Raw genomic sequence first — 13,823 nt, 5'->3', positions numbered from 1 at the left:
TTAGTCATGTTGTGAAAGAAGACACAGACTCAAAGAAATCACATACACGCATGCAACATACAGAAAGTGAAAAATAGAATGCTTCAGTCTGCATTCAGACTCCGTCAGTTCTTTCTCTGGAGGTGATAGCATTTTTCATCATGAGTCCTCTAGAATTGTCTTGGATCATTGTATTGATGAGAAGAGCTAAGCCATTTCCAGTTGATCATTACACAGTATTGTTATTACTGTGTATGTTCTTCTGGTTCTGCTCAATTCATTTTCCATCAGTTTGTATGTCTGGGTTTTTCTGAAGTCATTCTCTCATCATTTCTTATAGTACAGTAATATTCCATTGCAATTATGTACCACAATTTGTTCAGCCACTCCCCATTTGGTGGGCATCCCCTCAATTTCCAATTCTTTGCTACTACAAAAAGATCTATATTTTTGTACAGATAGTTCCTTTCCCCATCTCTACCCCTACCCTCACTTTTAAAAATCTCTTTGGGATACAGCTGTAGTAGAGGTATGCTGGATCAAAGGGTATGCCCAGTTTTATAGCCTTTTGGGCATAGTTTTAAATTGCTCTCTAGAATGGTTGGATTAATTCACAACTTTACCAGCATTAATGTCCTAATTATCTCACATCTCCTCCAACATTATTTCCCTTTTCTGTCATATTAACCAATATGATAGACATGAGATGGTACCTCAAGAGTTGTTTTAATTCGCATTTCTTCAGTCATTAGTGATTTAGAGTATTTTCTCACGTGACTTTAGATAGCTTTGATTTCTTCATCTGAAAACTGCCTATTCATATCCTTTGACCATTTATCAGTTGGGGAATAAAAGAATAATCTTTAGCTAATCATTTAATCACTTGCCTGGCAACTTGTTTGAATGATTGTTTTTTAAACAAAATTTATTGACTAAAAAACTAAAAAGATTATTTAAAAACATTGTTGTTGTGTATAAATAACTCAAATAAAAGAGAATCAACTCTTGAAGTTTTATCAACTTTCCCCTTGATTTATTTTTTATATTTTTTTTCATCTTTCCCCTTCATAAAGTGATATTGTGGTATCCATTTGGGGATTATAATGTCCAAAAAAAGTAGCTTAACACTGTATCCTTAACTGTATTAAGGAAAGTAATTTTTGTGTTAATGAAAGACCTAGCTAATTATACTTATTAAAATTATTTTGAATTATTGATAGGTCAAATAGAATTCCCACAAATAGAATTGTTGTTAAAATCTTTTAAAGACACATATTCCTAGGCTTGAGAAAGTGATCCACTGATCAATCATATTCTATTTTGACAAAATTGTAGACAACCCCCCCTCCCAGGACAGTCACTGTAATCGCTCACTTTTGTTTTAAATAGATGGAAAGCTTTTTTGTGTACAGTCACAAGCAGCATGTAAAATAGGAGCTGGTAGGCTAGAGAGTGAGGAGAGATGAGATATGGGGAAAGAATGTAGATGGATATCGTGATTGAAACACCCAGTCTTCTTTTACTCTGTGTCATCTTTACAGTCAGTGATGGTTTTTGTAAATGAAGGTTTCTTAACTGTAGTAGCCTAGTGACAGCCTCAACTGGATAATATTTCTTTTCTCTTCTAATAACTGTGTACCTATGTTAAAAGATTTTTCCCAATCCAAAGTAAAATATTTTGTAATGCTGTTTTCCTTCCTAAAAAAACTTTAAGTTTACAGTTAGGATTAACTGCTGTGTATAAATGTACTGATCCTAAATTGTAACTTTTACAAATATTATCTCATTTGATTCTCATAATAGCCCTGTGAAGTAGATACTGTTATTATCCCCATTTTACAGTTGAGAAAACTGAGGCAAACAGGTTAAGTTACTTGCCCAGGGTCACATAGCTAGGAAGTGTCTGAGGCTGGAGTTGAGCTCAGGTCTTTCTTAATACAGGCCTAAAGCTCTATCTGCTGTACCACCAGCAAGTTCTGAGTAATATCTTTTATAATATCTACTCTGGAATTTTTGACGTAAACAGACCATTACTTTTTCTACTTCAGTCTGTCCTCCACTCAGTTTTCAGTGTGATTTTCCTAAAACACAGATCTGATCATGTCATACTCATATTTAGTAAACTCTGGTGGCTTTCTGTCATGCCTCCAGGAACAAATACAAAATGCTCTGATTAGCTATCAAAGCTCTTCATGACTTAACCCTATCCTACTTTTCCAGTTTTGTTACATCTTATATCTCACTCCATACTCTTTGATTCATGACACTGATCTCCTGGCTGTTCCATGAAGAAGACCTTTCATCCCTTGGCTCTGGTAATTTTCTCCCTCCATCCCTGGAATATTCTGCCTCTTGATCTCTACCCATTGCCTTCTTTCTATTTCTTTAAACCCCAACAAAAATTCTGTCTTCTACAGGAAGCCTTTCCTCAACTCTTCTTAATTCTGATGACTTTCCTTTTGTACCTCTTTTCTGTAAAGTAATTTACCTCATTCTGCCTCTGTTTTTCCCTTCTCCCAGTGCATTCCTCCTTCTCACCTCTTAATTTTATTTTTTTATGTATCATCCCATCATATTCAACTTTTACACATGCTCTTTGTCTATGTATACTCCTCCTAACTGCCTTAATAATGAGAAAGTAAGTTCTTAGGAGTTATAATTATCATCTTTCCATATAGGAATGTAAATAGTTTAACCTTATAAAATCCCTTGTGATTTCTCTTTCCTGTTTATAGTTTTATGCTTCTTATAATTCTTATATTTGAAAATCAAATGTTCTATTCAGCTCTGGTCTTTTCATCAGAAATGCTTGAAAGTACTATATTTTCTTGAAAGTCTGTTTTCTCCCCTGGAGGATTATACTCAGTTTTACTGGGTAGATGTTTCTTGGTTATATTCCTGGTTCCTTTGCCCTCTGCAGTCCATTAATATAGAAGCTGCTAAGTCTTGTGTTATCCTGACTCCACTTTGCAGTATTTGAATTGTTTCTTTCTGGCTGTTTGCAGTATTTTCTCCTTGACCTGGGAGCTCTGGAACTATTGCCTTCCCTTTTAAAATGATTTCTTATTTATCCTGTATATAGCTTGTTAGTACATATTTGTTTGCTTGTTACCTCTTGCAGTAGATCGTGAACTTGTTGGGGCCTAGGGATACCTTTTGGCTCTTTTTGTATGCTTAGTGCTTAGCCCAGTGCCTGACATAGTTGGTACATAATAAATATTTGTTGTTGTTGTTCAGTAATTTCCAACTCTTTTTGACCCCATTTGGGGTTTTCTTGGCAAAGATAATGGAGTGGTTTGCCATTTCCTTTTCCAGCTCATTTTGCATAAGAGGAACTAAGGCAAACAGGGATAAGTGACTTGCCCAGGATCCCACAGCTACTAAGTCTCTGAGGCTGAATATGAATCCATGAAGAGGAGTCTTTCTTTCAGCAGACTGGGCACTGTATGCACTGTACCACCTTGCTGATTATTGACTGATAAAGGGACTCTCATATATAACCGCTGTTTTGATAGGAAGTAACTAGTCAATACTTAGTAAGTTCTCATTAGAATTTTAAAAAAGGTGCAAGATGGCTAATATTTTTTGTTGTTGTTTTCTAGAGTCATTTATGCTACACAATTGGAGCCACTTAAAATCTCACATTTTTAATTGTCTATACAGAATGATTGGGAAATATACTGTTTTGAATAATCTGACATCTTGGCTAAAAGTTTTTATATATGCCATGTGTGGACTGTCAGTTTTAAAGAAATTAAATACAATAAAATAATACTAAAATACTACCAAACACATTTACTTCATTATTTATATGTGATACCATCTATGGGTACTTCCTCCTGTAGTGTAGTTTGTCACCTGCTGTGACCTTATCATATGCAAGTCTTTTTTTCTCAGTTGGCAAATAATTAAATAGTATTTCATTTTTTCCCCAGTTACGTGTGAAGGTTTTTAGCATGAATTTTTATTAGATTTTGAGATTTCAGTTTTTCTCCCTCCCCTCTTCTGAAAATGGTAGGTAGTTTGATATAGTCTCTTTTGCTGTCATGCAAAAATATTTCCATATTAGTCACTGTTGTGAAAGAAGAAATAGATCAAAAGGAAACAATGTGAGAAAGAATAATGTAAGTAAAAAAATACGCCTTGATCTACACTCAGAGTCCATCAGTTTTTTATCTGGATGTGAGTCCCTTTTATTTGACTTGGATCATTGTGTTGCAGAGAAAGGCTGAGTCATTCATAATTGATTATCACAAATTGTTGCTGACACTGTGTACAATGTTTTCCTGGTTCTGCTCATTTCACTTTCTATCAGTTCATACAAGTCTTTCCAGGTTTTTTTGAAATCAGTCTGTTCGTCATTTCTTATTGCACAATAGTAGTCCATTACATTTCATATACCACATACAGGTTGTTCAACCATTACCCAACTGATTGGCATCCCCTCAATTTCCAATATTTTACCAACACAAAAAGAGCTGCTAAATATTTTCCACATATAGGTCCTTTCCCTTCTTTTATTATCTCTTTGAACTACAGACCTAGTAGTGATGTTGCTGGATCAAAAAGTATGCACAGTTTGGTTGCCCTTTGAGCATAGTTCCAAATTGCTCTTCAGAATGGTTGGAATAGTTCATGACTCTACCAGCAATGCATTAATGTCCCAAATTTCCCATATGCAAATCTTCTTGATCATGGAATCTCCTTTGATTCCTAGAACATGTCATCTGTGTTCATTGCTTCTACTTCCTCATTTCCTACTTATTTTTCAAGCAATTGCAGTCTGACTGTGGTGTTAACACTACTGAAATTGTTTTCTCCAAGGTAACCCATATATCCAGCTATTGTCTCTCCCTTAAGCTTTTCTCTTGAATCAGCTGTGTGCTGGACATCTTCATGTGGATGTCCCACATGCATCACAAAATCAGCCCATCCAAAATAGACCTCAAAACTAGCATTGGCTATAGGTTTGACCTTTTATAAATAAATATCAGTTCTTAATTTTGTTGTTCTTCCCCTGAGAAATATCGTTTGATGTGTTATGGTTCCTGTTTGAGAATTATAGTAATCAGAATGGTATAATTCAATTTTATATCCTTGATTTTACTGAATATAGTAATTTATATATTAACACAACACAGTCAAAGTAGAAGTGACTTTCCCCCTATGTCCACTTCTCTTCTCACCTTCCCTCTTTCTGTTGAGAAGATGCTCATGCTTGTGGTGACCTAAGTTCACAAAGTATTCCTTGACTCTTCTTTTCTATTCCATATGTCATCAGTAGCGCTCACTTTGGTTGTTCCCATTTCCCGTGTTTCTCGTATCTATGCCTTTCTTTCCATGCAGTCCACAGTCACACTAGCTCAGTCCCCTCCTTTTGTTTACTTGTTTTATTTCAGTAACCACCTAATCAGCTTCCCTTTCCAATCCATTTTCCACTCAATTTGTAAGTTGATATTTCATAAACAAAATCTAAGCTAACGCTCTGCTAAAGAAACTTCAGCGACTCATTATTGCCTTTACTATAAATGAAAATTCCTTAGTTTGTCCTTTAAAGCCTTTTATAATCCAGTTCCAGTATTTCTTTTCAAACTGATTTCACATTGAATGAATGAAGGAAGATACTTTTCTTAAATGCTTACTGTGAATGTGCTAAGCTTGTACAATAAGGGAGACAGTCCTTGTCTTCAAGGAATTCACATTCTAATAGAGGAAGATGGCACATGTGGAGGAATATTAGCCAGAAAAGGGAATTTTCTAATGAAAATTCAGAGTCCTAATATAGGGCAGCCAATCGATATGCTCTTTCTAGAAAGAGTGATGCTATTGATTTGGTTACTGTGACAAAGAAAGAGGTAAAAAGCAGCAAGGGGAGGCAGGTAGTTTAAGGGTATTGCAGGGTATGTAGGCACATGGTGCCATGCAGGTAGCAAGGTGGCCTAGCAGATTCCTTGTTCAGATGTGAAAGGGGAAGCATGATTTGTGGCCAGCTAGTAGAGGTAGTGGGGTAAGTGAACTTTCAAAGGGTACAGGCTTTAGGGCAGATGTTCCAAAGATGAGTGGATTAACTTTTCTAAAAAATGAAACATATACTTTATTCCCACATGGAAAATGAGCTGTAAAGAATGATAGATTAATTAGAATTAATCCAACAACTCATGACTTCTAGTATAACTAGTTGTAAAGCTAATATATAAATCTCTTTGGAACATCTTTTAATTTGCAAGGCTAGCTGTTGTATAGTTAACTTTTGAATGAGCATTGTCCAAATAGACAAGATGGGTTCAAGTGGCTCTTCTTTTTGGGGGATCGCCTTCTCTGACACCATTGCGAGAATTTGCAGGTTTTCCAGGACCTTCCACAAAGTCTGTACTAGAGGATAGGAGACACAGAAGGAGAGGCAAGACAGCTGGAATCTTCTGATATAAACCATGGTCCCTTTGGGTCCACGCTGCCCAAGAGTAGTGGGGGCCGAGAGGCCTTTGCTAGACCATGATGCCAGGATAGGGAAAGACTATTTTTATTCCTCAACTGAAGTCAAGTCTTGTATTCTTAGGAGCCATTTCCAGGGGCTGAATTAACTTTCCAAAGAAACCTGGAGGTCTTGGGTACAGAGACCAAGGTGTAGTGTGGAGAGAGCTGGTTCAGATGGAGAGAAATGAGGAAGAGGTAGGAGGCAGGTGGCAGCATGGCCTAGTTAGAATAACTAGATGGTTGGATGAGGTGCAAAAGTGGACATTGCCTTTCTTCCAGCAAAAGTGACATACTGACTTCATCCCATAGCCGGTTTTCCATCACCATGTCTTTGCTTGGGCTATTATTAGGCTGTGTTGTGGATTATTCTCCTTCTTCATCTCTGCCTCTTAGAATCTCTAGTCTCCTTTAAGACTTGTTCAGCTTCCATTGCCCCACACAGGGCCTTTCTTAATCCTCCAAATTATTTATAATGAATCAATGAATGAATGAACATGTACATATGCGTGTATGTATACGAACATGCACATATGTATGTATAAAATATGTGTGTGTATATTATATCCCTCTTGCTTACTAGAGTCTAGTAGAATATTAAGACCTTAGGGTAAGGACTATTTTTGGTTTCAGTCTTCATATTCCCAGTGACTAAGACAGTGCTTTGCACATAGCAAGTGATTAATAAATGATTGTTCCAGTGAAGTTTATCGCACTTACTCACATCTTATATTAAATTCTTCACAGGAGTCCACCCATCATGATGGGTGCCTTCTTCCTGACCACTCAGTCAGAAAACATTTATTAACTACTGTTGTAAGGCTCAAAGGATGCTATGACAAAAATGAATACAGTTGTCTCCCTTAAGGAACTATTTGGGGAAATGATACATACACATAAAAGTCTATAGGCAGTATATGCAAAATACAAAGTAATTTCCAGAAGGAGACAGTAGCAGTTTGGAGAATCTAGAAGTGTTTCATGTCGGTACTGACACTTATGATTTTTGAAGGGAATTTGAGAATTTAAGGGGTGGAAATGAGAACAGAGTACCTTTCAGGCATGGGTGAAGGCATGGAGATAAGAGGTGGAATGTCATCTGGGATGCGCAGCAAAAAGGGTAGTTTGTAAAGACTGAGGAGTTTGTGAAGAGGAGTATATAATGTATAATAATACTGGAAAAGTATATTGCAGTTAGGTCATGAAAATATCTTTTGAAAAACAAATTAAATCTAGCTGAACATTGATTTCACCTGATGATCATTAAGTAGCGTATGCCTTTGGTGACATGTTAGCTATAATATCGTACTAAAAAAATTCCAAAGTCCTCAAGGATACCGCTAGAACTCTGAGGGGAGATGCAGTAGGTTCCCTCTGGAGACTGACTCCCCTGTCAGCACAAGCGTGCATTGGAAGAATATTTCAGAAAGGATAATGACTCAGTAAAAGAAACTGAGTTACAGTGCTTGATAGATAAACCAAGAGAGGAGAGAGCGTTCCGATGGACAGGGTGGTTTCCTTTCCCAAACCACCTTGTATTCATTTTATGTATGTTATGTATATATGTGTGTATAATAAATGCATATGTGCAAAATAGTATATGTGTACACATATAATACAAATTATACTCATGATGACATGTACTATAGATTACATACACATGCATACACACATATGTATGTGTATACATATACACACATATATACATGCACACATATATGCATTCATACATATATATACATATCTAACTATATCTATATTTCCATGTTGTCTTCTCCATTAGAATTTCATTAGGGGACAGGGACTTATTTCACTTTTGTACTTAAATCTCCAGAGCTTGGCAAAATGCCTGACACCCAGTGAGTGCTTAATAAATGTTTCAGTGGTTAATATCAGTGAAGTGCATGAGCTGTCTGTCATTCTTGCTACATGCTAGCTTATATATCACTCTTACCACATAACTGGCTTCTGCCATATGTACCAACTGAATTAACTCACCAACTAGTAATTTTAAAGCATTTAACACATCAAAGGATTCCAGAATGTCATTTTGAACATTTATTGTGATGGTAAAGCATTGTGAATATAGAAGGTGCAGGAGATTTGACTTTCCTGCTCTCAGCTTGTGCTTTTGTTATTTGTCTCTTTGTCCCAGTGGCAGAAAACAGTTCCAGTTACTTTAGAGTTGTTTGGATTATTTGTAAATGACCTGTATTTTTTTTTTTTTGTCTAGTATTCAGCCTGCAGATCAGAGGCTGGATTGTCACAGTTTTAGGTTTTATGCAGAAATAGAACATTTCACATACATGTCTCCCAGAACAGCAACCACTGAGGTGTTTCCTCGTTAGGCTTCAGCTTCACTGGGAAAAAATTGGGCTCAAAATTACATTGTAAAGTAACCTGTACTAACTCTTCTGAAATTTCTATTTATTTTCTTTGTCCAAGGAAAAAATATTTTTTCATAGTATTTTTTCATAGTCTTTACACAGTAGACTTGATGTCTAGATACGAATAATGCATCTTACTCTTAACTTAGTTGCTTTCATTTGGGGGACAAAAATAATCCATCTTTAAAAATTATTTTTGCCAATTTTTCCTTCCTGAGTTTTAGTGGTTATTCTCTGCTTCTAATGGAGCTTGAAGTTATTATGTCTCTGTTTACTTACTGCTTGATTTTCAACGTCATTAATAATTCAGCATTGTAGACTGAGTCTTAATGTTGCGGTAATATTGTTTATTTGCAGCTGCTTTTGTAGCCAGGTCTATACAGGTAGTTGAATTATAAAATCATTCTTGGTTATGTTTAAAATGTGATTATTTGTAGAAATATAATAACTTAAAGCAAGGTAATCATTTAAATATAGTACAAAAATCACAGTTCTTTACTTCATTGGGAATATAGTAATTTGTGACATTTTTTTCTTCCTGTTTTTGGTAAACATGTGTCTTTAAATTAATGTTAGGTTTTCATTTGCCTGATAAATCAGATGGTTATATAACAGAAGGTTGTTATATTACCACACACTGGATTTATGCAATAGATGAGACTAAGCTCTACAGACGTACTTCCAGTACTTCTGATTACATAATTAATTAATCTGTCCTCTAAAGAATCTGTCTCCCATGAGTTTCAAGGATCTTCTGAGTTATTCCAAATTCACAGCTAGAACAGGTTCTATTATAGTAAATCTCCAGTCCACATGCAATGTGTCCTAAGGACACCTTTTAAGCTTTGATAAGCTTTTATGTCAGCCTAATTTTAAAAGTATCTTAAAACTACAAGTTTTATGATTATACTGTGTTTACACTACTCAAATGTATTAGTTTAACATTTTTGTCTAGAACAGTCATCCTTTCCTCCACCCTCTCTCTGCCACTATGCTTAGTAACTGTTATTTATCATCCTTCTAAAAGAAGGTTAGTTGAGTTTCTTGAACTCATTTCCTGTAACCACCAATTCTACTTTTCTTCAGTTGACAAACTAGGGTGGTTAACTTTCAACTTCACCCTTATTTGAAACTGCTGTCTGTTCATGATAATCAGTTCTGAAATTCTCCTCTGGGATCACAGTCTCCTCTCCCACCTCTTCCAGTTCCTTATTTCTATGCCTGTTTTTTGCCCTCATTATGACCTTTAAAGTTCTTTGATTTTTCCATATTGTCCCATTTTCTCAATGCTATTTTGACTTCACTTCCTTTTCTACCACTCTGTTTTGACTCAGTGGCCAACCACTTTAATAATGCTGTATTTTCCACACTTGAATTCCTTGCCTCCTAGACCTTTTGTTCTTTTTTATCTTAAAACTTTGAATGCTGAGTAAATCTCTCCCTCTTCTCAGCTTCTGAGTAGCTAAAAGCTTTTGGAGGAAATAACAAAACACTGCAGACTAGACCCATTACAAATTTATGCTATGGAATATAAACTGGTTTGCATGGCAGTCCTATTATTTATCTCTGTTGACTTCATATTCACCACAACGGCTCTTTAAAATATTAAAACATTTAAAATACAAGCTCCCCAGTAAGCTTCCTGAGAACTTTATTTTTGCATCACATATCTGTTTGTATTCATAGCATGCCTATAGTAGGCATTTAATGAATGTTTTCCAGATTGAGTAAAAAAATTGTCTCAGGTGACCTTGTGCTTGATAACTTTACTAAATTCTTCACACTCTCCAAAAGATTACAGGCATTAAGCATTAAACTGGTTTGGTTGATACAGCTTTGAACAACATAGGTGAAAATAATGGTGTAATTAGACTGGTGGAGAGAAAATGTAGGAAATCATTAATCCAGTAGAATTGAATGAAATAACATATTGCTTAACGGAAATGGATATTAGGGAAGTATATACATGCATCACTAAATCAATTAAGCAAGCATTCATTACAGCTATGGGGGTTCAGTGGTTAGAGTAATGGTCCTGGAACCAAGGAGAACAGAGTTAAAAATCCTGCCTCAGATCCTTACCAGCTGTGAGACCCTGGGCAATTCACTTAACCTCTTTCAACCTCAGTTTCCTAGCACCTTCATAGGTTGTTGTCAGGATCAACTTAGATAACATGTAAAGTGCTTTACAAACCTTAAAATGCTATATTAATGCTAGATATTCTTAATCATAGTAGATGCTGGGGATACAAAGACAAAAGCAATTGCCTCTGGCTTCAAGAAGCTTATATTCTATTGGGGAAACCACTTCTATGTATAAAAGTAAATGCCCCACATGTAAAAATAAATAAAAAGTAATTTTAGGAGAAAAGGGGTATTTGTAGGAAGGGGTATTTGAGCTAAAGTTGGAAAAACATTGAAGAACTGAAGAGGTAGAGGTGAAAAGAGAATGCATTTAGGCACTGAGAGAACAGCTGGATGCATGAGGAACACCAAGTAGTCAAATTGGACTGGGTTGTTGAATGGGAGTAATGTGTAATAAGACAGGAAAGGTAAGCTGGAGCCAGTTGTGAAAGGCCTTAAATTCCAAAGAAAGGAGCCTGTATTTTATTCTTACCAAAAGGTAGTGCCTTGAGTTTTTAGAACAGCAAGGTGACATACTGAGACCTGTTCTTTGAGAATGTCATTATTTTTATTTGTGTGGAGATTGGATTGTAGTGGGGGGAACTTGATCTGGTAAAGCAATTGGGTTTCTATTGCAGTAGTCCAGGCAAAAGGACTTGAGTTACGTGATGAAAAAACACTCTCCAGAGAGAACTGATGAACTCTGAGCACAAATTGAAGTATCATTTTTTCTCTTTTTTTTGCAATGTGGCTAATATGGAAATGTTTTGCATAATTTCACTGTGTAATTGGTATTATTTTGCTTACCTTCTCAGTGGATGGGGCAGGAAGGGAAGGAGAGAATTTGGGAAGCATTTCAAACAGAAAACAATGTTAAAAATAAATAAAAAATATTTTTTAAAAAAGAGTACTTGAGCTAATAGAAGAAAATATGGAAGTTAAGAATGTGTGTGGATTTTGAGGGCAAGGTAATGATTTCTGTTTTGAATATGTTGTTTAAAGTGCCTTTGGAACTTCCACTTAAAAGTGTCTATTTAACCATTGGTGAAGTGAATCTGAAGTTAGATGCAAAGCAGGGTTGTATAAATAGATCTGGGAATCATCTGCTTAGAGAAATAATTGAACCAGTGGGAATTGATGAGATCATGGAGAGTTAACCCAAGATAGAACCTTGTGGTATGCTCACATTTGTGAGTGGAACATGGATGATGACTCAGCAAAAGAGACTGAGAAGGAACAACCAGAGAAGTAAGAAGAGGATAAAGGAGATTTTCCAAAAGGAGAAGGTGGTCCATGTTATGGAGAGGACAAGGAAGCTAAGAACTGAGAAAAGTCCATTAGATTTGGCAGTTAAGGAGGCAGGTCAGAAGGGTAAGTCAGAGTGGCAAAACTGAGAAAAGAAAAGATTTGGAAAAGCCATTGCAAATAGAGACAATTGGTTAGAAAAGGATAAAACTATTCCCATAGTGCAAAGAAGGTCAAGTTGAGATTAGAGAAATTATATTTGCAATGGATCTAATAAGTATGGTTGTAGGACTTATATCAGGATGGTTCAGCAGCATGTGAGCAGGCATAGATAGATGTGGTGAGTGATGTGAATAATCCAAGTTTGGAGATTGTACACGAGTGTTAATATGACAAAGATGGGAGGGCTACTAGAGGAAGAGACAGTATAAAGTTGTTGATAAAAAACTCTAAAGTTTTAAGACTGGGAAAGTAACTCTTGTAAGGTTTTTATGACATAAATTTTGACCTTTTTACGGATTTTTGGAATAAATTATTTCTCATATTTATACTATAATGTGAGTGCAAATGTGAAGGTTCAAAAAAGTACAATGGCTTTTGTTTTGTTTTTAAAACAATAGATGGTGTTCTTACTATAGTAAACCACAGAAGTCCTGTTCAGTCAATAGAACCAGTTTCAACATCGGTCTACAGAAAACAGAGCTTTGTTCTTTCACCATTCTCTAATCAAGAAGGTGTGTGATTTGTAATTCTCAAATAAATATTAAATATATTTTTATTTATAAATAATTGAAATTCATGTTCTTTTTTGGATTTTAATTAGAAATATCCGGTTTGTCATTCCACATTGCTTCATTGGATGAAAATGGAATTCTTAATATATGGGTGAGTAAACTACATGGAAAAAGTTAATATTTGCTTTCAAACTTAAAAATAATGAAGAAGCACTTTCGATCACTGAAATGACCAATTACATTTTGTGTGTGTGTGTGTGTGTGTGTGTGTGTGTGTGTGTGTGTGTGTGTGTTCAAAGCCCATAACTTAAAAAGGGGACTCTTGTTATGTTAGGTCTTATCTTGTTAGGTCTTTCCTTTTGCATAGTACATTTTATGCAACATTCTCTGGGCATTTCCTTGGCAAATACTATTCACGCCTTCTCCTTTCCTTCTTCCTCCTGCTCCTCCTCCTGCTATTTAGTATGATATACATTAAAACATTAAGGTCCCTGAAATTGTGAAGCAGAATAGATGATCAGAGGTCATGTGAGTCAGTGATCAGTAACACCAATACAATTTCTCTCTCTGAACTCTGAAGTTTTGGGTCTTGGTGATTATGAATAATATGAGACCAATAACAGAAATAGGAAAATATGTCTGATGAACAAGGAGGAAAGTTTGTGGTTTCCCTGGCGTCCACTTGAAAGGTGCAAATTCTTTGTAAATCAAGAATTAAGGATCATCTGCATAGAAGTAATACTTGAAGCCATAGAAATATAAGAGCCTACAGAGGGAGAGAACGAAGAGAATAGTAAAATAGAATGAGTAATAATGACAATAATTCTAGCTGGCATCCATGGAGCACTTTGAGATCTGTAAAGCACTTTACAAATGTTAACCC

General features: G+C 35.8%; 1 protein-coding gene across 4 annotated transcripts in view; it reads left to right on the top strand.

Annotated features, from left to right (window-relative positions):
- Positions 1–13,823, top strand: part of DYNC2I1 (dynein 2 intermediate chain 1) — a 100,746-nt gene that overhangs the window by 66,628 nt on the left and 20,295 nt on the right. For all 4 annotated transcript variants that reach the window (XM_072652071.1, XM_072652073.1, XM_072652072.1 and 1 more), the window contains 2 exons: positions 12,827–12,940; positions 13,030–13,091. In XM_072652071.1, the coding sequence (XP_072508172.1) occupies positions 12,827–12,940; positions 13,030–13,091 (176 nt within the window). The remainder of the gene's footprint in view (positions 1–12,826; positions 12,941–13,029; positions 13,092–13,823) is intronic.

Source organism: Notamacropus eugenii, chromosome 3 (genome assembly GCF_028372415.1).
Source record: "Notamacropus eugenii isolate mMacEug1 chromosome 3, mMacEug1.pri_v2, whole genome shotgun sequence".
In the NCBI taxonomy this organism is placed as follows: domain Eukaryota; kingdom Metazoa; phylum Chordata; class Mammalia; order Diprotodontia; family Macropodidae; genus Notamacropus; species Notamacropus eugenii.
Note: the sequence above shows the minus strand (reverse complement) of the source record. Positions and strands in the feature narration are given on the sequence as shown.